Source organism: Harpia harpyja, chromosome 17, assembly GCF_026419915.1.
Source record: "Harpia harpyja isolate bHarHar1 chromosome 17, bHarHar1 primary haplotype, whole genome shotgun sequence".
Taxonomy (NCBI): Eukaryota; Metazoa; Chordata; class Aves; order Accipitriformes; family Accipitridae; genus Harpia; species Harpia harpyja.
Genome location: NC_068956.1, coordinates 3938684 through 3960390, shown reverse-complemented (window position 1 = coordinate 3960390; position 21707 = coordinate 3938684). Strand labels below are relative to the sequence as shown.

At 38.8% G+C, this 21707-nt stretch overlaps 1 protein-coding gene across 4 annotated transcripts in view; it reads left to right on the top strand.

Annotated features, from left to right (window-relative positions):
• RSF1 (remodeling and spacing factor 1) overlaps nucleotides 1-21704 on the top strand; it is a 63002-nt gene extending 41298 nt beyond the window's left edge. For all 4 annotated transcript variants that reach the window (XM_052812155.1, XM_052812157.1, XM_052812156.1 and 1 more), the window contains 8 exons: nucleotides 270-349; nucleotides 5299-5353; nucleotides 6669-6778; nucleotides 9802-9869; nucleotides 10945-11152; nucleotides 12794-13017; nucleotides 15139-15330; nucleotides 16814-21704. In XM_052812155.1, the coding sequence (XP_052668115.1) occupies nucleotides 270-349; nucleotides 5299-5353; nucleotides 6669-6778; nucleotides 9802-9869; nucleotides 10945-11152; nucleotides 12794-13017; nucleotides 15139-15330; nucleotides 16814-17388 (1512 nt within the window). In that variant the 3' untranslated portion in view covers nucleotides 17389-21704. The remainder of the gene's footprint in view (nucleotides 1-269; nucleotides 350-5298; nucleotides 5354-6668; nucleotides 6779-9801; nucleotides 9870-10944; nucleotides 11153-12793; nucleotides 13018-15138; nucleotides 15331-16813) is intronic.
• Nucleotides 21705-21707: the final 3 nt, after the last annotated feature.

The following is a 21707-nucleotide window of genomic DNA, read 5'->3' as shown; positions in this document are numbered from 1 at the left end:
AATACTTGCTTTAGGCATATTGCTTCCTACAGTAAATGCCAGTTACCGGGAGGATGCATCTCTTCAGCAGTTCATGGTGAAGCACATGTGTTTTAGGAAGACAGTCTTTATTGTAAAGCCTTGTTCATTGAAGAGGAGCCTCCAGTGCAGCAATGCAGTCGCCCTTCTTCTAGATAAATATAGAAATAGTGAATGAAGTGTCTGAACATTAGCTCAACATGAAAATAGTTGGTTATGAAAGAAACTAATATTGTGTTTCATTCCCTTAGAAATTACTCTGTGAGAAATTAGAAGAACAATTACAAGATCTGGATGTTGTCTTAAAAAAGAAGGAGCGTGCAGAACGCAGGTATTACTGTTTGGTTGTGTTCACAGCAAGCTGCTATGCAGAGGAGTAGTTATAACTGAACAAGCATTAAAATAACTGGGGATTGGGGAGGAGACTAGCGACGAGACTGGTCATTGGTAAGACCAGTTTTGACTTCCCACTGATTATTGGTGCCGCAGTGCTGGGAGAGCTTGCAAGAAGGGAGAAAAAGTCCAATAATCGGAAAAGATAAGCAAATACATTTGTATTAAACTTTGGTTAAGGTGCCTGAACACAAATTTGGCTTTCCTATAGCAGTAGTTAAATGGTTTTCAGTGCCGGTTCAGCTGCATGTGTTAGTAATACTGTCAGCCATGTGTAGAGTTCCTGCTGTAAGCAAGGTTAAGTCCTGACTTTGTTACAAAGGCCATACAGATTAATGTGGTTTTTGAGGCCTGTTGCTTTAGATTCTGTTAGACCTTGCCAAATTTACAAGGTTATGCAATTGATGTAGTGCAGTGGGTCAGCTAAATTATAACTTGGAATGAAATTTTGTGCCCACTGCTGCCGTTACGGAAGGCTAAATGCAAACCAATTTACTGCATTTATGAACAACATCCTTAATATTTGGAACATCCTATCTGCAGTTTTCAGACCTGAAAATGAGGGACATGAAACACAGTCTGCATAATTTATACCTTTTAGGACATTTATTGAGTACTTTGCAAAATTTAATAACATCTGTATGCATTATTAAACAAAACTTTGCATGAATTGTATCTTAAAAGGCAAATTTCACCAGAAGGTGAGACCCTTTTAAAGAAACTAATTGAGCAGGCCTATATTTGTAGCAGGCACTGTAATACCACATGGCACGTAGTAATTTGGTGCTGGGAAGAGCAGAGCACAATCCGTGTCTGTTTTGAGCTTCCTTCAAATCTCCTGTTTGGTACTGCTGTTGCAGCAGCAGCAATGATAGTGACAGATCAGGTACCGACTGTTCCTAACATCGCTACTTCTGCTCAGAGTGGACCTAGATCACACTGTGGTAAAATTATCCATGGTTTGCCAATTCTAGTGAATTTGTAGCTTTGGGAACGAAACTATTAGCTACTTTTATGAGTGAGCTCAGCTTACACACAGCCTCCATCTGTGCAGGAGCATGGGACACAAAGGAACTGTGTCTGCTGCTCTGCTTTATGGTGGGAAGACTCATTACTAGCGAACAATATTTTTGGACCTACTTTGGTAAATATTCTGCTGGCAAACATTACATGGAATGCAAGCTTTTTCCAGTTTGTCTTGCTTTCTTGAAATCACTAGTGTTGCATAAAAATACGATCTTTTAGTGGTTATAGGAGAGCATACAATTGATGTCATAACAGTTTTCAGTGTCTGAAACAGATGTTTAACAACCATTTTGCAATCTGATCCTCATACCAAATGAACCTAATGTTTTCTATTGTATGTCTTAAGACTAATTTTTTTTTTATTATTTCTTTTTTGTTTTTTTAAGTCTCTTTAAAAAAGAAGTGAGCCTAGGTTATAAAAGATTTCATGGTACAATAGTTGAATATTGAAGTCTTTCAACTTAATGGTGGTATATTTTAGCAAATTGTAAGGTAAAAAAGCTGAAGAATTATAACCCTAGAAGAAATTACAGTTCTTATCACAGCTCAATGTGAAAGTTAAAGCAGGTTGGTTGTTTGGGGCACAGGAATATTTTAATGTAATGTTTCTGTAAAATCACAGTACGTGTTGTCAGTCTTTTTGGCAAAGAGAAGAACACCAACTGTCTTATCATGGGCACACACACTTAATAGATTCTTTGAACCAGTGTTAGTATCGTGCTTTTTGAACTAGTGGTACTGTCGTGCTCTTTCAGTTATTCTCTAGCTTTCAGGAATCTGATTGAAATTGATTCAGCTGCTCAGCTATATTCTTACGCATCCCCAAAGTGTTATGTCACAGATTTATTTATTTATTTTTTTTTAATGAAAACCTTAGGTTTCACATTGACTTACAAATACATAGATCAAAGTCATGCCTTTTTTTTTTTTTTTTTTTCTGTTCATGAATTCAAGGTGCTACCGCAACATCCTTGTTGAATTTCAGGTTTCTTGCATACACACTAACTTCTATAATCATGTCCTACCACCAGCTAGAGGGAGTGGACATTAAAGCTTTTATGGATGCCTCTTTTAGTTCATGTGAGAGACTCTTAGAGTTCTTGATAGAATATCCCTCTAGCGACTACTTGTCTACTTCTCCCAGGCCATATCAGGTGGAGGACTTCCTTTCATGCACACTTTCACGACTTCCCTGTAGCAACTTTTGCAGCTGCTTACATGAGAGAAAAATGTTTTCTGGATTGGTCTAGGAAGAGTTTCAACTGGTCACAGCTTATCTGCACCTACTGTTAGAGACCTGTTGGTTCAAATATTTAAACTACTGGTTAAAGTGTCGAGCTTCTGTGTGCTACATACTAATGAGGAGTGCATTTGATACTTCATTTTGCATTTAATTTGAAGACCTTTACCTCAGCAAGATTGGCTTATTTCATTTGCTAATTTCTTAAGCAGTGTGTACTCAAGCCAGGGAGAAGAAAAGCAGATCTCAAAAGCCTCAGTGATCATGTTTAAAAACAGCTGAATTTTTCTCATCTTTCTTGTCTCTTGATGTTTTGCATGACAAGAAGTGAGAAGTGGAGGAAACTATCAAAGGCACTTGCTGAATACTAAAATGTTTACATTTGTAGCTCCTTTTTCATTTTAGCAGTTGTATTCCTTGCCTTAAGGTGCTCTTTTAGTTCATATTCAGGAGCATAGTGATTTTGCATATAGTATGACGAAATTCTTCCTCATCCAACTAATCTTGTGGTGCTCGGATGGATGAAGATTTCTTTTCATATATCAGTTTGGAGAACTGACATTAGGAGACAAACCCGATTACTTTTATACACAGGCAGAAGTTTCAATTTAGATACAATGATACCGAGTTGTCAAAGTTCATGGTCTCTTTGGCTGTAAAACAACCTAAAATTCATTTCTACTCTTTGTCAGTATTACTTTAGGAATTGTGCTTGTTCATGTTATTTAAGAAAATAACATTATGCTATATTCTTTCAGTAAAGAGTTCTCCAGGAGGTTATTTGGGTAAAAATGTATAGTGCAGAAGGCTAGTCAGAAGAGTTTTAAAATTTACTTAGATTCTTTAGAAAATAATGAAAGTATTGGAAACAAATTTTTACACATAGATGCCTCTATTTGAAAAAAATAATGCACATGAAGTAAACGTATCTAAAATTAATATGCATCTTGGGCATTTGTGTACAGGTCTAGATGACTTGTGTACATGACACATCCTGTTGCAACTCAAGTGTAATGGGATATGTGCTCATACAACCACTCACTGTAACTTCAGAAGTCTGATTCTGGTTGATTGAGACTCTTTAGCTCAGAAGCCCAGAAGAGGTTAGCATTGGTTTTTGCAGGATTTCATTTCACCTGTAATGATGTTTCACTGGATCCTGGAAGTTGGAGGTTTGCTGGGAAATGTCTAGTTCATCCCTTGCCCCCCTGCAGGATTGTTCTTCAGAGTGTGTGGTCTAAAATACTGTTGTTCAAAATAGTTTTAAAATCTGTAGAGATGTGGCTTGCTTTTAAAGCCCTTGCAGAGCCCAATAAATGCCACCAACTTTCTTTGATATCTTCATTTGTTTAAATTATCCCTTGTTTTCCTAGAAAAAGGCTAGTAGGGACCTATGGTGATGGTAGTTTGGTTACCTGGCCCGGTCTGTTTTAGTACCTGGCTATTCTTCTTGACAGACTGCTTTTTTGAAAGCTCAATTCAGTACCCTGAAGGTCAGCACCCAGTGCTGTTTGCGAGGTGCTAGGATATCCAAGACATCTCTAGTTGGGACTGACAGATACAACAAGACCTATGGGACACTTGTGTCCTTCAGGAGCCACAAGTAAAGGCCAGGAGCCAGAGTTGTGCCCAGGGCAATTCAGATGATACAGGATGCTAGTGTTGAGGCAAGATAAGTCTAAACTGAATTTTACTTACTTTGATTTAATCCTGTAACGTACTGTGGACAAGGTGGACAGCCTACTTCTCCTTACAAGGGTCTTTCCTGTATTTGAGTACTATTCTCTCTCCCATCTTTGGTCTAGTGTTCTCCAGACCAATCTGTACTGTTTTTTCAGTCTTTCTCAACAAGGCATGTCTGCTACCCTCCAATAACGCCTACTGGCTGGCTCTGAACTCTTCAGCTGGATCACATCTTTCTTGAAGTGTGTGTGGTGCCCAGATGGCACCAAGTACTCCAGCTCGGTGTGAACAGGGCTGGCTACTGTGGCAGGCTTCCTTCAGTTGTCCTGTTCTCCTGTTCACACGTCCATCTGTCATCAGAGTTGTTTCCACAGCAGCTTTGATGATCTTTTTTTTCGGGCTGTTCTCTGGCGAAGAATTGCTACGTAGGCAGTTATTTGTTCCCTGGTGTTTCTAGAGTTGTTTGTTCCTGCCGGGGTCTAAAATCTGGCAGTTGTCCATTTTGGAGTGCATGCCGTCTTTACATAATTTTTCCAGTTCAGCGTGATTTTGAATTCTCATTTTATCTTTCAGCACCTCCAAAGTTGGTGGTAGTTATGGATGTGACAGCGTAATCTTGATCACAACATTATTATTTTTCAGTTGTTTTTTAATTGCTTTTTACACCCCAATTCAATCATTTCTGTGGTGCTCGCAATCATCAAGTACTGCTGTTTGTCAGAACTCTTTGGAAAGCTCTTAAATTATGCATGCAGGAAAATGTAATCATATGAGATTTAACACATAATTCCAACTAAAATAACTGTTTTCAGTTAGAACATCCTCTTGGGATGCTTCTGCCTAGCGATAGTAAGAGCTTCAAATGGTGCTAATTACAGCATTATTTTTGATATCTGCAGTCTTTCTGTAAGCTTATTTTCATTTTTTCTCTCCTAAAGAAAAGAGCGATTGGTGTATGTGGGTATCAGTATTGAGAACATCATTCCACCTCAGGTAAGTTACTGTGTCTATGTTGTTGTATTGTTTTATTTTCCAAACTTCTCAGGGAAGAAGTTTCTCAGTGGTGTGTTAGAAGTGCTAGTACATCTTGGAAAGAAAAATCAATCTCTATGGAGGTCAGCAGTAATTCTAGACCCTTTGTTTTAGACTGAGTTTGAATTTAGCAGGAAACCAAGGGAGCTTTATTGTGTTTATTAGAGCCAGCTGGTGCCGCACAGAGTCCTCTCTCAGTGAAGGATCGCAGAATCACTTCCCTACCCATTACAGTTGGGTTTTGAGTAGAGTGCTGTACTGTTCTGTAGTTTATAAAGGTGGGATTCAGTTTATTTAACTCTGGTGTCTGCTGTATAGTTGTCTAGGTCTGAGCTAATTGTCGTAGCTTTCCTCTGGAACTGATGGAAACAAATGTTTCTGGCTTATGATTCAGAGGGAATATGTAGTATCTATTAGAAGGATGACATTTGCCTCTGACAAATGTATATTGAAGTCACATGTGGTTAAAAACTATAAACATGTAGTGTTTTATTAACAGATGCTTTTATATGGTTTCCCTTTACAGAAGAGGAAAAATGTTTTTATTCATGTGGAGAACAGCCTCTTCTCACTTCTTAAATATATTTTAAAGTGATTCTTTTGAAGTCTTAGCCAAATGCCTTCGTCTGAAATTATATAATCTGTTCCTTGCATGAGAGTTTAAAATGAAACTTTTGTTTGTTTTAAGCATAGACTTTCTACTCTGACTGACTGTGATAAAGCCAACTTTCTCTTTCTGTCTCTGGATAACAGAAAAATGATAACAGATTTTACAAACTTGCAAATGAGGCTCTGGCTGGGAGCAAATATTTGAAAAATTGAGCCTGGGGGCAGATTTTTTTTTTTTTTTAATTAGTAACTTGGAAATAATATCATCAAATTAACCTGCGTAGAACTCTATTGAAACTGCACCATGTAGAGGTGTCCCTATGCTCCGTATGTAGAGATGCTAGCAACAATTTGTTCAGCTGCTGCATTTACTAGTCCTGGGAGTATCACCTGTTGTATCAGTGTTGTAGTATAAACACAATGATACAATAGCCTGAACCCTTAAACTCTGTATTTGTGAAATTACGTAGCCGGTAAGGGCAATATGTGCAAGTGTTCACATGAACTCTGCTGTAACAAGTCATTATATTAGAAGCCAAAATGCGTTGTGTTGGGAATATGAGCTTTCTAGGTCGTATGAATATCTGTATCATACGAGTTCAGTCATAATGAGTGTGGAGGGAGGGGGGAGGTAAAGCTTTTTGACACTTCTGCCTTATGTGAACAGGAGCCAGAAATACCTGAAGGTCAGGAAGAAAAGAAGAAAGATTCCAAAAAGCCAAAATCAAAGCTGCTTGAAAGGAGGTCTACCAGAACCCGAAAGTGCATAAGCTACAGGTCAGCAGCTTGTTTAAATAGCTTATAAAACAAAGGAAAGTCATACTGTTGTTTTCTTTCTCAAGCAACCCACCACTTCTCATGCACACTTCTACGTTTAAAAGAGAGGCCCAACTAAAATGTCTTTTTTCTTTTCTCTGAATACTGGTTATGCTTGATAGTTGTAGAAGCATGCGAGGTGGTATAGTGAAGGGATGATGCATAAAAAAAAATAAAATATATATGGTACTTTATTCAGAAATACTGGAGAAGGTTTTGGTGTTACTGCAGTTTCTGGAGTAGGTTAAAGCAGGCGAATCATATCTCTCCTTTCTGTTGAAAGGAAGACTTATGCTTGTGTCTAAAGGCCTTAAATTCCTCCCTCTCTTCCCCCCTCCCCCCTTACGGCTTCTTTGCATGAAAGGGGCATGAAACTTAAAATGCAATTATGAGAGAGTACATCTAAAAATGGTCTGTAACTCTTTAGAGAAATTGTGATAAAAATGCAATTAGTAAATAAAAGTTCCAAGATATTTAGGCTCTGTGCATTGTGAAAGTAGAACAGGTCACTAACGTTTCCAAAATTCAGCATGATCTTAATATTATCTTTTGTTCTCAGTGTATTACCAAGGTGTTTTATAAACTATTTTCTAAATAATACCTTGAGATGCTCCATATCCTCTTCAGCTCACCAGGCAAGTATGCTGCCTTTTGGGGTTAGAGAAGAATGTGGTGGCCTGAGAGCTTGTGGTTTTTTGTCGCAGCTGCTTTAGGAATATTTTTAAAAAAAAAAAAAAAAAAAGTTTTACCTTTCCTGTACTTGCTCCGTGTAGACCTTTATCATCAAAAATTAGAACATTACAACTTTCAAAACCTTCCAACAGTAACTGTGATTAAACTCGTAGTCATTCTGGTTTAGCTGTTGAGGAGAGGCATGGCGTTTGTATACGCTGAGTTTTCCAGCCTGTTCAGAAAACTCAGTCTGACCTTGCTTCGCTGTTGATTTTCGGTAACTTTTTAAATTAACAGCAGAAGCCACACTAATGAAAATGCCATTGCTGCTTTGGGAAATTAAGTATTTCTGTAAGGAACATTATGCCACAGGCAAGATTATATAGATTTGCTATTATGTGCATGATGGGTCAGGCAGCATTTGACCAGGAGAAAAAAAACCTTGCCTGTAGGGTATCTGGCATGACTTTAGCAGGACACATGTTGTGCAAAGACAATAATTTTTATTGGAAATAATGTTTCATATAATGTTGTTCTGGAAAAAATCAATCTTCTGGTACAAAATGATAGAGTCTTTCTAACAGACTCCATCATACACATAACTTTGAGCTGGTGAAAATATTACACGTGTCAGTGTGTCACTTCAAATGTATATGTCTGCAGTAAAGTCCCGCTTGTGTCACTGAGAATTGTGTATGCTTTCCTTCAGCAGTGGAAAATAAATGCTAAACCTCTTATTCCGCTTACGGACAAATCTGTATTGTTTAGCATTCTGGTTCTCTAAAGATATGTAATGCCTTCATAACACCCGAGTCATCTGTTGAGTCCTCTCGTGAGCAGGTTAGCAAAAATCGGCATTATAAATAAAGCAGCAGCAGAAGAAATTATGTTCCATTACACCTAATGGACGAGCAGCTGTCATGTTTGAGCTCAGGTTATTTGGTAGCAGTAATTTGAAAGCGTTAAGTGATTTCTTACACTTTAAAGAGCTTTTTTTTTTTTTAGCGGTGTGGATGGAAAATGGTGTTTGAGTAATGTGGAACTAATCTTATTGATGGAATAATTTCAGAGTTACTTCCTTGCTGTGTAAAGCTGCCTTGAACGTGACATGCAGTTGTTCTTAGGGAATATAAGAGACCAGAAATCCATCACCTTATTTTTAAAGGAGAAAGTGTTTTATGCTTACTGTTGGAATACAGAGTAATTTTAGATCTATTCTTTTCTTGTTCTGCTGGAGGTTACTATGGAGGACCAAGCAAAATATAACTGTAATCTTTCTTTTGTGACTGAGAAACTGAAACTTTAATGGAAGTATTGTCCAATTGTTAGTTGTTTGTATCAAAAAAATACCAAAAAAAAATTTTTTTTTTTAAAATGAGAAGAAGAAAAACTTGCATCTGAATAAAATGTCTTTCCTGTATAGGTAATAAAATTTGTACTTTTGCATGTTATATCTCAAGGCATCTATTTGGTGATACAGGTAACAATCCTTTTTTTACAAGGTTTGAATTCATGACTGAAGAAACAAACTGAAGTCATCTGTGTAAAAGGACTGGATCCTTTACCTCCATTTGCTGTTCCCTTTAAATGAGTTACTCAGCATGCAGAGATTTATGCAGTTTTATAAACCTGCTGCAGGAGAAACGTACTGAAATATTTTGCTTTTGTTTGTCCTATCTAGTTATGTAACATTATGTTATAGCTTATTTGTATATAATTACAAAGAACTGTGCACAGTGTGTTTTATCTGTTCAGCTTAGGATGTTGCAGATCCATGAAGTATAATTAGCATGAGCTTTAACAGGAGAAAGAAGCTATCTGAAATAAGTTTTCAAGGAAAATTTAGACAGGATGAATAATTTTACTTTGAATTTAATAGGTGCTTTTCAGAAAGTCTGTTTGCAGATTGGTGGTGTGTATGTCATCTAATAAAAGGTGTGGAAAAAATGACTAATACTTTGTATGAAAAATGCCACTGATAATTGTCTTGGAGAACTTTCAAATTACGTATTGTTAAATTCAGTGGTATGTCATGTAGAATGGAAGTGGTTTTCTGTTCACATAAATCAATAGTAAGGCAGCCAGGCAATGATAAATAATCTACTAGCAAGTAGAAATAAGAAACACACCTTTTAAAAAATGGCTATTTTATCATCGATCTGGCCCATTATCTTTGCTAATTTATTATATATCCAGCCTCTTGTCTGTGCCGTGTGATTTCTTAGAGCGGTTTTAGATTTTGAGGTATGTTTTCATAATATAATTTAATTAGGGTTCGCTTCAAAGTGGTAAATGAAAGCTGTTACTTTTAGGTTTGATGAATTTGATGAGGCAATTGATGAGGCAATTGAAGATGATATCAAGGAGGCTGATGGAGGAGGTATGTTTCTGATGTTATTTGTTTTTCATTGCAATGTTGATAAGAAGATTGAGACCAAATTTATTTTGATATGAGAAGCAACAAATATAATCCTCTCCCTTGAACTTTGTAGTTTACAGTTTTTACTGCTGTATTTTTGGAATCAAATGAAATAATTTCCCTTGGGAATGGCCATCCCAGGCTGCCAAAAGATGCCAAAAAGTATTTGGTAATTAATTTGCTGAGTTTGGGATTTGAGATTGGAACGGTAGCTAGCGCTGTTGACATTTGACCCCTGTAAAAATTGGGCTCATAAAGTGGTCCACAGTTGGACCCCCTAAGGACTGGGTCTACAAAGTTGTCTTAAAAATATTAATCCAGATTTATAAGCACTTCTCAGGTGAACGTGAATAAAGTGAAGTTATGTTCTTCGTTGCCTGTTAAGGCAACATAGGGGACCAAAAGAGAGATCTTCAACAGTATCTGAGAGATGTAGATGGATTTGTACTTCTGCATCACCTTAATTTGTTTGAGAAAACTGCCGTGAAATATTACCCCTCGGTTGTTTGGCTAGTGGCATCTCTGTAAAGACACCAGTTTTCAGAAGCTTGGTGGATGTATACAGACAATCTGAAAATCTGTCTGATGTCTGTGGGTGTGTAACACAAGACCCATATAATAAACATAACTAAGTGTCAACAGTAAAACCAGCTTTTCAGAAACTCCACTCCCTGGCCAAACAAAAACTTAAACACTTCATCTCCCAAGGAGGATATTCAGCATTATGAAGAAAATTTATTTTCTGGTATCTGCCCTACTCAGAAGGCACTAGCATTGGCAATAATGTAGGTTTGGGTTGAGTATCAGAATGCCAACACTTACCCACTGTTTTCTGCATGGACCTCAGTATTTCCAAGGGACCACAGCTGGGGCTGTGTGTGTCAGGAGCAAGACTCTAGCCAGAGTCTTGCATGACAAAAAAAATATTCTGCTTTGCAGAAAATAAAATGAAGCTAGAGGCATGGAAGAAAGATATGTATAAAGTTAAACAAAAAATAAACTTGTTCTTTTTTATTCTTTCTATCACTAAATTCAGGCATTGGCAGGGGCAAAGACATGTCTAATATCACAGGTCACCGTGGAAAAGACATTTCCACAATCCTAGAGGAAGAAAGGAAAGAAAACAAGCGACCACAAAGGGCTGCTGCAGCACGGCGCAAGAAACGACGGCGACTAAATGACTTGGATAGTGACAGTAATCTGGATGAAGAAGAGAGTGAGGATGAATTCAAGATCAGTGATGGGTAGGTCTGCAATTTAACTTTCACCACAAGTCGCAGACCGCTACAGGCTTCTGTGACTCTGCAGTGCCCCTGAAACGATCATTAGGAGCATGCACCCAGTGCTGGAACAGCACTGCATGGTGCCAGCAAAAGTCCTCCTGGCCTAGGGGAACGTCATTGTACTGGAAAAACTGCACTCCGGATCCATGCGCTGAAATCATCCAATCTGTATTTTAATCAAAACATGTTCTGGAAATGTTACTGGTGTGTTTGAGGCTACACTGTGGGGTTCTGTAAACGGTTATGTTAGTGAGGGAGCCAGACGGGCTCAGTTTTCTGGCTGATGTGACTGTCTAGCAGAAATCCTTAACAAAGATGTAGCTAAAATGAGGCTGATTGTTTCCTTTTGAAAATATGTCCTATTTTGTGGGATTTTTATTGGGCCTGAGTGTCATTTAGAAATTGGAAAAGTAAAATGTCCCTATTTAGAGCTTACAGAACTTGACATGCAGGTTCTGAAGTCAATTCTGGATTTCTGCTCTCTAGGAGGTAGAGTTTTGAAACAGCCACAGAAATGGTTTATACTGTAAAAAACAGATACGTATCATGTGAAGCTTTAAACGCTAAATGAGTATTGCTCTGGCTAACTGAAACTCTCTTTCCTTGGAATTTCTCATTGTTCAGTCTGGGGAATTCCTAATGTTAAAAAAATTAATAATAATTTTAGATGTCCTTTATGCCTCAATGAAGAAACGTAATGGAGCATGAGGTCTTTACCATCAACATTTAAAGCTTTACACCAGTCACTGAGTCAATTTACTAAGCTTATGGATAATCTATACAACATAGATGCAAATTCTGAGCTTTGTTTTTCACCTGTGACCATGCTGAGGACATTACAGTGGCACCCTGAATAGTTGAGCTAAATGTGCTGGAAATTTCCAATCAATGAGTATGGCTTGCGTAAATCTCACAGAATTAATAGTGCATTGATCTGTTAAAGTGTGCTCCTGCATTTTCAACTCCATCGTCTGCTGAATGCCTTCTGGATGTTATACTGGAATTTACATTCGGCTGGCAGCCAAATGCAAGTGACTGTACCTTCAGTGATCAACTGTTTTTAAAAAAGCATTGGTTCACTTTTGAAATGACGAGTGTTACAAGCTGATAGGTTTGAGAGATACATGTTTTGCATGAGAGCAATAGTTTTGTGTTAAGGCACAATAGTCTAATTCTCAGAAATTGCGTAGGACGATGCTTGGTTCATGAAAGGGAGGCCATCTCCGCTAGAACATGGTGGGTGGTTTTTTTCCCCTCCACAGGGGATGCTCATCCATAGTTATTGCTATGCAGACATTACATTGCAGCGTACCATATGAACACTCTAGAATCTGTCCTGTGTAAATGTCACCTGCAGTCTCAGTTTGACAGTGTGTTTATAGTCACGTGCTGTTCTAATCTGCTGTGTAAAGCTATATCCCAAGTATACAACTGAAACCTAATGTCAGTGATGGCAGCTTGCTCCCTCTGGTTCTTTGCTTCGTGTTATTAGTATAAGATCTGTGCGGTTTTTGTGTAAGACAGTACTTACTTTGCATATATGTGTTTCGACCCTTTGTTTCCGATATCTATCTCTGTTGTCCGTGTTGTCTCTTTGAACAGATCTCAGGATGAGTTTGTTATATCAGAGGAAAATCTGGATGAAAGTGAAGATGACCCACCCTCAAACGAAGACAGTGATTCAGAGTTCTGTGCCCGCATATCCAGGCGACACCTCTCCAGGCCCATGAGGCAAAGCAGGCGGTTACGAAGGAAAACAGTCAAGAAAAAATATTCTGAAGATGATGAAGATGAAGATTCTGAGGACAATTCAAGCAGAGAATCTGGTGAGCATAAGAAGTCTTAGATCTATTAAAAACTCTGGAGTGGAGAGAGGAAGAGTGGAAGACTCGGTTTCCTGTCATGACTGACACTAACGCTTGCTTTGGTCAAGTCAGATGTCATCTCTGCTATGAAGCAGTTTGCTACTTGTTCTGCTGTGAATATTCTGCAGGAAACTGGTATTGCGTACTAGGTTCTTGGCATTTTAAGTAATTCTGTATTTAAATGAATGCTTGTGCTATGATTCAAAAGGCCACCTTTGTGGATAGTTTCAGCTACCCTGTACCTTCCTGTTTGGCACATGATTGCAGGGAAGAGAAAGGATGGAGGCAAAAACGTGCTTCTTTATAGCTTCTTGAAGACATTCCAAATACCTTTGAAACAGCTTCTGAAAGAAACATTTTCCCTCACTTTGTATGGAAGAAAATTCCTTCAGTTGTATGGCATTCTGTGTTCTCTGGCAGGCTTGAAAGCAAACGATAACACTTTGAATCTCTCTCTTCTACAATTATCCTTTTTGATCTTTAGTAACTGAAGGGTCTTTGCATCACAGGAGAACCTAGTAATTCACGTTATTCTACTTGTCCTTCAACCAGTTTGTTTTCTGTTTGCACAGTTTGAGGTGTGAGAGTAATACCTCTGCAATACTTAAACGTTTTCATGTTTCGCATCTTTCTCCGAAGACTGTCCTCCTGCTTCTGCTTCATTTGAGACCCAGTCCTAGAAAGTGCCAGATATGCAAGCACTTACTTTTACTTATTTTTATTGTGAATTTAAGGTACTAAGTACACTGGAGCATTAACTTATTGCAGTGTGTGTTACCTTTCCAGTGTTTTATCTTTCTCTCTAGAATATAGATGATGAACATGTTGGAGTAAGTTGCTTTGAAGTACTAGTTTCCAAAAGGAGGGTTCATGCATGGACAGGTGAAGATAGCTATATGCACTTAAAATAGTTGCTGTCTCCCTGTCCTGACCGCATCATTGCGCTAATCGTAAGCTGTTATCAATGGAGATGCTGGCAGAGGTCTAAAGAGATTGCTCATCTATTCTGTAACGCACAGGAGCAACTATTTGTTTCCTGGTGGACACACATCTGTGATAAAATCGGCTGGTTCCAGTATCATTCCATATATGTCTAAGAGTATAGTCTTAACTATGTGTTTCTCTCTTTCATCCCTGTTAGTGTCCCTCAGGATCCTGCTTTAAGCCTATTTTGAGCTAAGGAAATAAGGTACCCCGCGAGTGGCTTTGTTTTCAGTCTCCAGAGATGGAGTTTCTTTCTGAAGGTGGTTGTTCTTGTTGACTTGCTCTGATTCTTTCTCTAATATTTTAGGAAGTAAAGAGGATGCCACTTTGATCTGTGATTCATGTCAATCACTAACTTAGGAACAGTATGTGACATGTATAGAAATGTATCTTGGGGTAATTGTTTTGGCAGAGCTCAGTGAAAAAGCAGCTAAAGTTGATTGAAGGTTATTTTCGACTGATGTAAATAAATTTAATTCTTAAAGACACTAGCTGCAGTAGACTGGTGCAGGAAGAACTGTGAATGATGGTAAGTTTCTTCTACACAGTTTCTGTTCTAAGCAAACTTACGAGCAGGTGAGACTGATTTTTGTTGTTAATTTAAATTCTATAACTCAGATCTTACCGGGAGTTTCATCTCGTCAGTGCTTTTTCATCTACCTATTCTTAAAAGTCTTCAAGTAGAGTACAATTTATTTAGATTTTAAAAAAGAAAGGACTTTCCAGTGTCAGTGGTAATGTGTATCATCCACTCCAATTCAGTAAGGTTGTTTCAGCTGTCAGGAATTGTAGAGGAGGCATCTTTGGCACCAGTAGAGCTGAGGGAACAAAAACACTGGGAGGAAACCTTCTGGAGGAGTTTGGGGGAGACAGGAAGAGGGTTTGTGAGAAGATTTTAAAATCAAGCAATTCTGCGCTGGCGATGAATGGGGGAACTGATGCATGAGCCTGGAACGGGTCAGGGTAACGAGGCACGATGCTTGAGACTCTCCTGTGCTGGAAGAGCTTATGATTTTATTGGTGCTGGTCTAAAGCTTGTCTAAATTGTGCAGTTTTGCTTTAATGGAATAACACACACCACGGTTTTCCTCTGTACAGAGAGTGGTGATTACACAGATTACAGTGATGACGATTACCTGGAAACTAGGAGGAGAAGATCAAGACGGAATCAGAAGAGACAAGTTAATTACAAGGAAGATTCAGAAAGTGATGGGTCACAGAAAAGTGTCCGATATGGGAAGGAGTTAAGAAGAGTTCATAAACGCAGGCTCTCCACTTCAGATAGTGAAGGTAAAATAAACAGTCCACCATTTGTAGGAGCTGGTATATGTCAGCATTAGCATGAAGAGAAAATTGTATATAATTTGGAGAATCTTCTTTCTAGAGTTCCTTGATGTTTCTTAGAAACTGTTTCCTTCTGAAACAGTTCACTGGTACTTTATGATGCACTGTTACAGTCGCTCCTCAAAAGTCATCATTGTCTGAATTTACTATGTCTGGGATTCCAAAATTGGCACTAATGTAACTGTTTCACCACTTTTCTGTTGAGAGGCCACAAAGCTTCGTCCCACAAGCCTTTAGAGATTCTTTTTTGTAAGAGAAAGGGTATTACTTCTGGTGCCCTGATTGTATTTGTGCTGGTGGTTAAGACTCATTCAATCTCTTGTTTGAAGGAGCTGTGATAAGTGCAGAGGAAGCCTGCTCTCAGTAATGTCAGTCATACCATGAGCAACTGGTGTGCATTTTGATGTAAAATTAGCTTTTACAAAAGCAACCACTGACTTTGGGTGCTTTGCATTCTGAGCGCCCAGCTTATGAGACCTTAGGTCCGGCTTTCAGAGACGCTGAGCGGTACGGGTTGCAATGGATGCCAGGCTTCCTCAGAAAATCAGCCGTGCTTGACAGGCCAAGCGCCTCTGATTTGTGGGTAAGTTTTGGAAGTGCAGGCCTGAGTTTACAGAGTGTTAGAGGATCCTCTTAGATGAAGGGAAACAAGTACAGTATCTCGAAAACTTGATCTTGTACTTCAGTACAGTCTGCTGTCAGAAGTACGATGTATAGTTTTTTGCTGCCTGCACTTGGACTTTAAACAGTGCCTGATTGATGGTGTCTTTTCTCCATGGAAATCACAAGGAGACAGCAAATGGTGTTTGCCATTTGATTTTTCAGTCTCTGTCTTTCCTCACCTAAGCAAAGGCTGTCAGTGTGTAGGCAATATTCCAGTTTGCCAAAAAAAAGGCCTCCCATTAAAGGGCAGCAAACTTCAGGTGACACTTAGGCAGTGTTCATATCCTTTGGAAGAAGTTGTATATAAATTTGGGGGTGGCGGGGGTACGATACAGTTTTTTGTGTGTGTATATATACATATATATGTATCTTTTTATGATAGTGCAGCCATTATTTGGGCTCTCAGTTTCTGGAAGGGTCTAAAGCAGGTGCTGTGAGATTAGGGCTACAGTTCTGTGTTATTCCCGGCACGCAGTTACCACTTTTAGGGGGGGATACACCTGCCTCCAAAGCTTCTGGTACTCAGATTGGAAACAGCATATCAACAAATTGTTGATCTTTGCTACTTGAGCAGTTTATTGAAAAAGTAAAAAGAATGCAAGCATTTTGACATGGTTGGGGAACCTGGGGAAGGAGACAGAAATGCGTGTGGTGAGAGATAGAGAGAGATGGGTTTTTAATGTGTGAAAGATGAAAAATAAAAAAGTGTAATTGTTTCGGTTGCACTCAGATTTGCTAATGGCTTTAAGTCTGCTGCTTATTCCAGAGAGCTACACATCTAAGAACTCTGAAGATGATGAGTCCACAAAGGAGTCAAAGCGACTGATTCGAAAACGTCGGCGAAGTACAGACGACTACTCTGAGGAAGAAGGAGAGGATGAGGAAGAGGAAGGGAGGCCTGTCCGCAAACGGCTGAATCGAATCGAAACAGACGATGAAGATAACTGCGAAAATGCTAATGATGACGCAGAAAACCCCACTCCTGCAAATAAGCTGCCAGCACCACAAGCTCCTCAAGACAACACCAAGAAGCACTGCTACCGGATAGAAAGCGATGACGAAGATGACTTTGATAACGTAGGGAAAGTAGAGAGCCCTTTGGACTACAGTCTGGTGGACTTGCCTTCCACCAACGGACAGAGCCCAGGTAAAACCATTGAGAACTTGATTGGCAAGCCAAGCGAGAAGACCCAGGCCCCCAAGGACAGCACAGCCAGCGCCAGCCTGGCGCCCAACGGGACGGGGAGCGGGCAGGAAGCAGTAGGGCCGGAGGAAGATGAAGATGAACTTTTGAGAGTGACTGACCTTGTTGATTACGTCTGTAACAGTGAACAGTTATAAGACTTCCATTTTTGTGCTAATTTATTCCACGGTAGCTCATACCAGCGGGCCAGTTATTAAAAGCTGTTTTATTTTTCCTAGAAAATTCTCCACTACAGTATCACTTTTTAGAAGCAAGAATTTCACCAGTCCTGCAGTCTTTCTGTGAAGTGACCAGTTTTGAACTTTGAAGATGAATTGCTGTAAATTCCCTCTCTTACCCCCCCTTCTCCTTCCAAGTCCATGGTCCTGGGTAATTTCACTCACAAAAACCTTATAACAACAAGAGATTTGTATATTTTTGACTTTATATTTCCTGAGTGCATACAAATTTGTGGAAATGGGTGGCCTAAGAAAGCATTCCAAATCGGTCAGGGCCCAAACCGGAACTGGGGTGGGTTTGGCTCAAGGGGTGGGGGTGGGGGGGTGCAGAAGCACTTGTGCTTTAGCTTTTTCATATGAGATATATATTATATTTAAATGTTCACAACTTAGATTACAACTTAACAGACAGTTAAAAAAAATTAATGTCTGTACTGTCGCATTTTGTGAGTTGTAGGTTAACATACCATAGCTCATTTTAGTAATCACCTTCATGGAAGCAGTTTGATTTTGATACTGGAGGCAGACAGAGTTATTAGAGGCCAATAAGGTACCATAAGCAAGAACTCTACTATCCATTATGACTTGCAGACTTTCCTAATAAACATCCTTTAAAGTGTTTGTACAGTAAAGTGTACTGTAATGAAGTTTTTGACAGTCGAAACACGCTAGCCATGAATTTATAAAGCTATCTCATACATAGTTCATCAGATGGTCTTCGATGCACAGTGTCTAGTGGGAGGACGTATGGATGTGAAGTTAGTCTGTAAGTTGGATGGCATCTTGACGTGCTGCAGACTTGTACAGACAAAAGAACCCTGCGGTAGCTGCCCGGCCACTCGAGTTTCAACATCTGTTGGAGTACTCTGAATGAAATACGTTTGTACAAACGGCATTGACCACAGAATGACAGTGCATCAGAGGATTGAGGGATTTTCAAATAAACCGTGACTGGTCCATTCATGTCCTTAATATCTACTTCAAATTGAAGTAAACAAATGGAACAGTTTTCCTTTTGGAGGTTTTCTGTTTGGGGTTTGTGTGTGTTTTTGTTTTGATTTTACTTATCTGCCTGGATGTATTAGCAGGTTTTGAATGTAGTGTTGGCCTTTGGCCATTAGAATTTTCTTAAAATACATTTTAATAATTGTCATGTGACCAACTGATTTCAAGAAGGCAGTATTTCTGAGAGAAAACGCTTGACTCCAAGACATCTCATCAACTTTTGAGTGGGCATGAAGTGATATGTGCTTTTATTCAAGGGGAAAAAAAAAAAAAAGACAACAGAAGAAAAGAAAAAAACCACAACACGGGGCACATAAAGAGCAGAGCTGAAATTTGCTTTGGGTAGCATTCAGTTTTCTCTTTACTCTGAATTAAGATGCAGGCTGTAGCATTTGTACATGTTGTAGCACACAGACAGCTCAAACAGATCTGCCAAACATTGAAATCCAAAAAGGTCACATCTATTAATCCTTTTGCTCTGAGATTTGGATTTTTGACTGGTGTTTATGTCCATTGCCGGCAATGGATGCACCAAAACTGCTGCTGCCACCGAGGAGTGAGTTCTCCTTTCCTGCCCCACCTGATTCCCTTCCATTTTATTGTATTTACTAGTCAGTCATTAAGCACTTCTGTTTTCTTGTAATAAAACCGGCATTAGGCCTTTACTAAATACCTCTCTAGAAAACCTAGATCCAAAAATCACCTACCTTCTGGCCTTGAAAGTCTTGTTTTTGTTTCCCCACCTCTTTCTCCACAAGTTCTATCAGAACCACTCCATGACTCTTACTCATTTGGGTTCTAGCAGTGCACATACCCTGCTATAAAACAGAATCAGCAGAGACACAGAAAAATGGAACTTGCTCATTGTCTGCTGCGCTAAGCAAGCTTGTGATTTAAAAAAATGAGAAATCACTCGTTCTACATGAGAACATAATTCCATTAAAGATTAAATATTTTTCCACCTTACTGATGTTAACTATTAACAGTTTCCATGAGCAAGCAGTAAAACAGGGTTGTGAAAAGCCACAGAAGTTTAGAATGTTCTTAGAAGCATATGTAGCATTTTAAGCTACTCTAGTGTTTTTCTTTGCTTAGGTGATGCATAAATGTAGTGCTTTTACATTTCTAATATACTTGTGTTTTAAAACAAGCAAGAACATATGGCTTCCACTTTTCAATGTTAATAATTGCTGAGCATTTTTCATACTTGCAGTGCAAACTGTCCACGTGCAGCAACACTGTGCAACCAATGGTTTCTCATTTGTTTTGGCAGTGCCATAATCCTTTTTGCTGCCTGATGGAGCCTTTTAGTATCGGATCAGTGCTGCAGCAAACACTTTTGCTTGCAGTCAACCCCAAATGTTAAATACTTAGTGGGGAAGTAATTGTAAATGTAGGAAAATACAAAAGAGCTACAATACTGAATATACCAACCAGGAAAAAACAGTACCGAATTAGGGAGTGATGTAAAAGCAGGAAAGACCAGGAAGCAGAATTGGAGCATTGAAGCTTACATCAGGAGCGTCGCATTTTAAAAATGCGGAATGACAAGTTATTACCAAGTTTTACTTTCTATAGGTCACTTTTCAAAAACAACTTTTCTGTCTACTAAGAGGTCACCTTTGGTACCTGAGACAGCTTCATCCCCCAGGATCCAGAGTTCCCCCTTAGAACAGTGGGAATGTTGTGCAAGTAAAAACTGCAAAAAATGCCCTAGAAAGTCTTAACATTTTCAAACTCGTATTTCTCTCATTTCTAAGGCATCCTGCTTGGTGGAAAATGTACAGTCTCCTGTTTTGAAAGATGACGTTTTCTGACATGAGGCTAGCTGACTGCCGCACGGGGTTCATGCTGTTATACTATGTATATGTGATTCCAGAGTGGAAATGTCCTCCTGGTGTCCTTATAGTCTTGTGGTCTTTTGTACTCATCATGAGATCAGAAGTTAAATGTCTTTGAATAGTGATCTTCAGGTGTGGCTTTGGACTAACAGAAAGCTCAAACCATATGAGAAACAGTGAAAACTGGCCAGGGATTTTTTTCACGTAATGGATTTAAAAGTACAAGAGCAAGCAGCTATTGGCTGAACATACAAAGCATTTATTCAACAAACTCTTGTTTATTCCACACAGGTTGTCACCAAAAGCCTTGTCTTTTTTAACTGCAAACTCTTCAGAGTGTAACTGATTGGGAAGAAAGTGAATTGACTTCTATGTGGAGTTTTAAGTAGCATCAGTGAGGGGAAGAACCTATAAATCGAGTGGAGGAATGGACTTTTTTTTGTGTCACCAAGATAAATGATGGCTGTTTGTTTTCTTGCATGCAGCTCGTGTGACTATCAGCGACACAAAGTACACAGTAGGTCCGCTCTGTAATTAATGAATGTGGTGCGTTAATCTAACCAGAAGGGTGGTTGAATTAAGAACTCAATTTCACCGCAGTTGCTGTCTTCTAGTTATTGAGTCTTCTAAACCTGAGCATATTCTTGATTTAAAAATGGAAAATGATATCACCAAACTACCAAAAAAACCTTAGTGTTGAAATCTTGTAGGAAGATCAGTGCTGAACAATCAACTCTCTGATAGTTTGACTTCATACGTCTTGAATTACATTATAAAATTACTGCATCTTCTTGATTTTTTTTAATGAAAAATTGCTCTAATAGTACTTGAGAGAAACAGATGCTTTTTTTAAATTGCTCATTTATGAAGTATGTCACCTTCAAGATTTCTTTGCATTAAAGTGTCTCAGTCACTCGTCGTATAGTGGGAGCTAATGACTTAGTTGGACTTGTTTTCTGTTCACTTCTGTTTTCTAATTGCTGTGTCTGAACTCTTGGCGAGAGACCTTACTCATAGAACCTCAAGGGGAAAAAACTGTATGTTCACAAAAGAAAAATTGTATGGCAGTGGTACACTTGTTCTGATTTGTCTTCACATCTATCATTTGAACTACATTGGTATCCAGATCCTGCAACTGTTCAATAATTTTAATAGTTCCCTGTCAGGGTATCCATTTTATACCTGTTTTTAGGTGCTTACGACTTGGTTTGCAATGTTCTTCAATAGGAAGGCCTGGTCTAAACTTTCAAATAATTGTTTCAAATTACATATTTTCACAAACTTCTCTTATGAAAAGTAAATGAGGAATTTTTATGGCACCTACTTTTTAAAATTCACTTTGTACACAGTAATTGAAATAAATTATGGCAGTAATGCCAGCCCCCACAACTG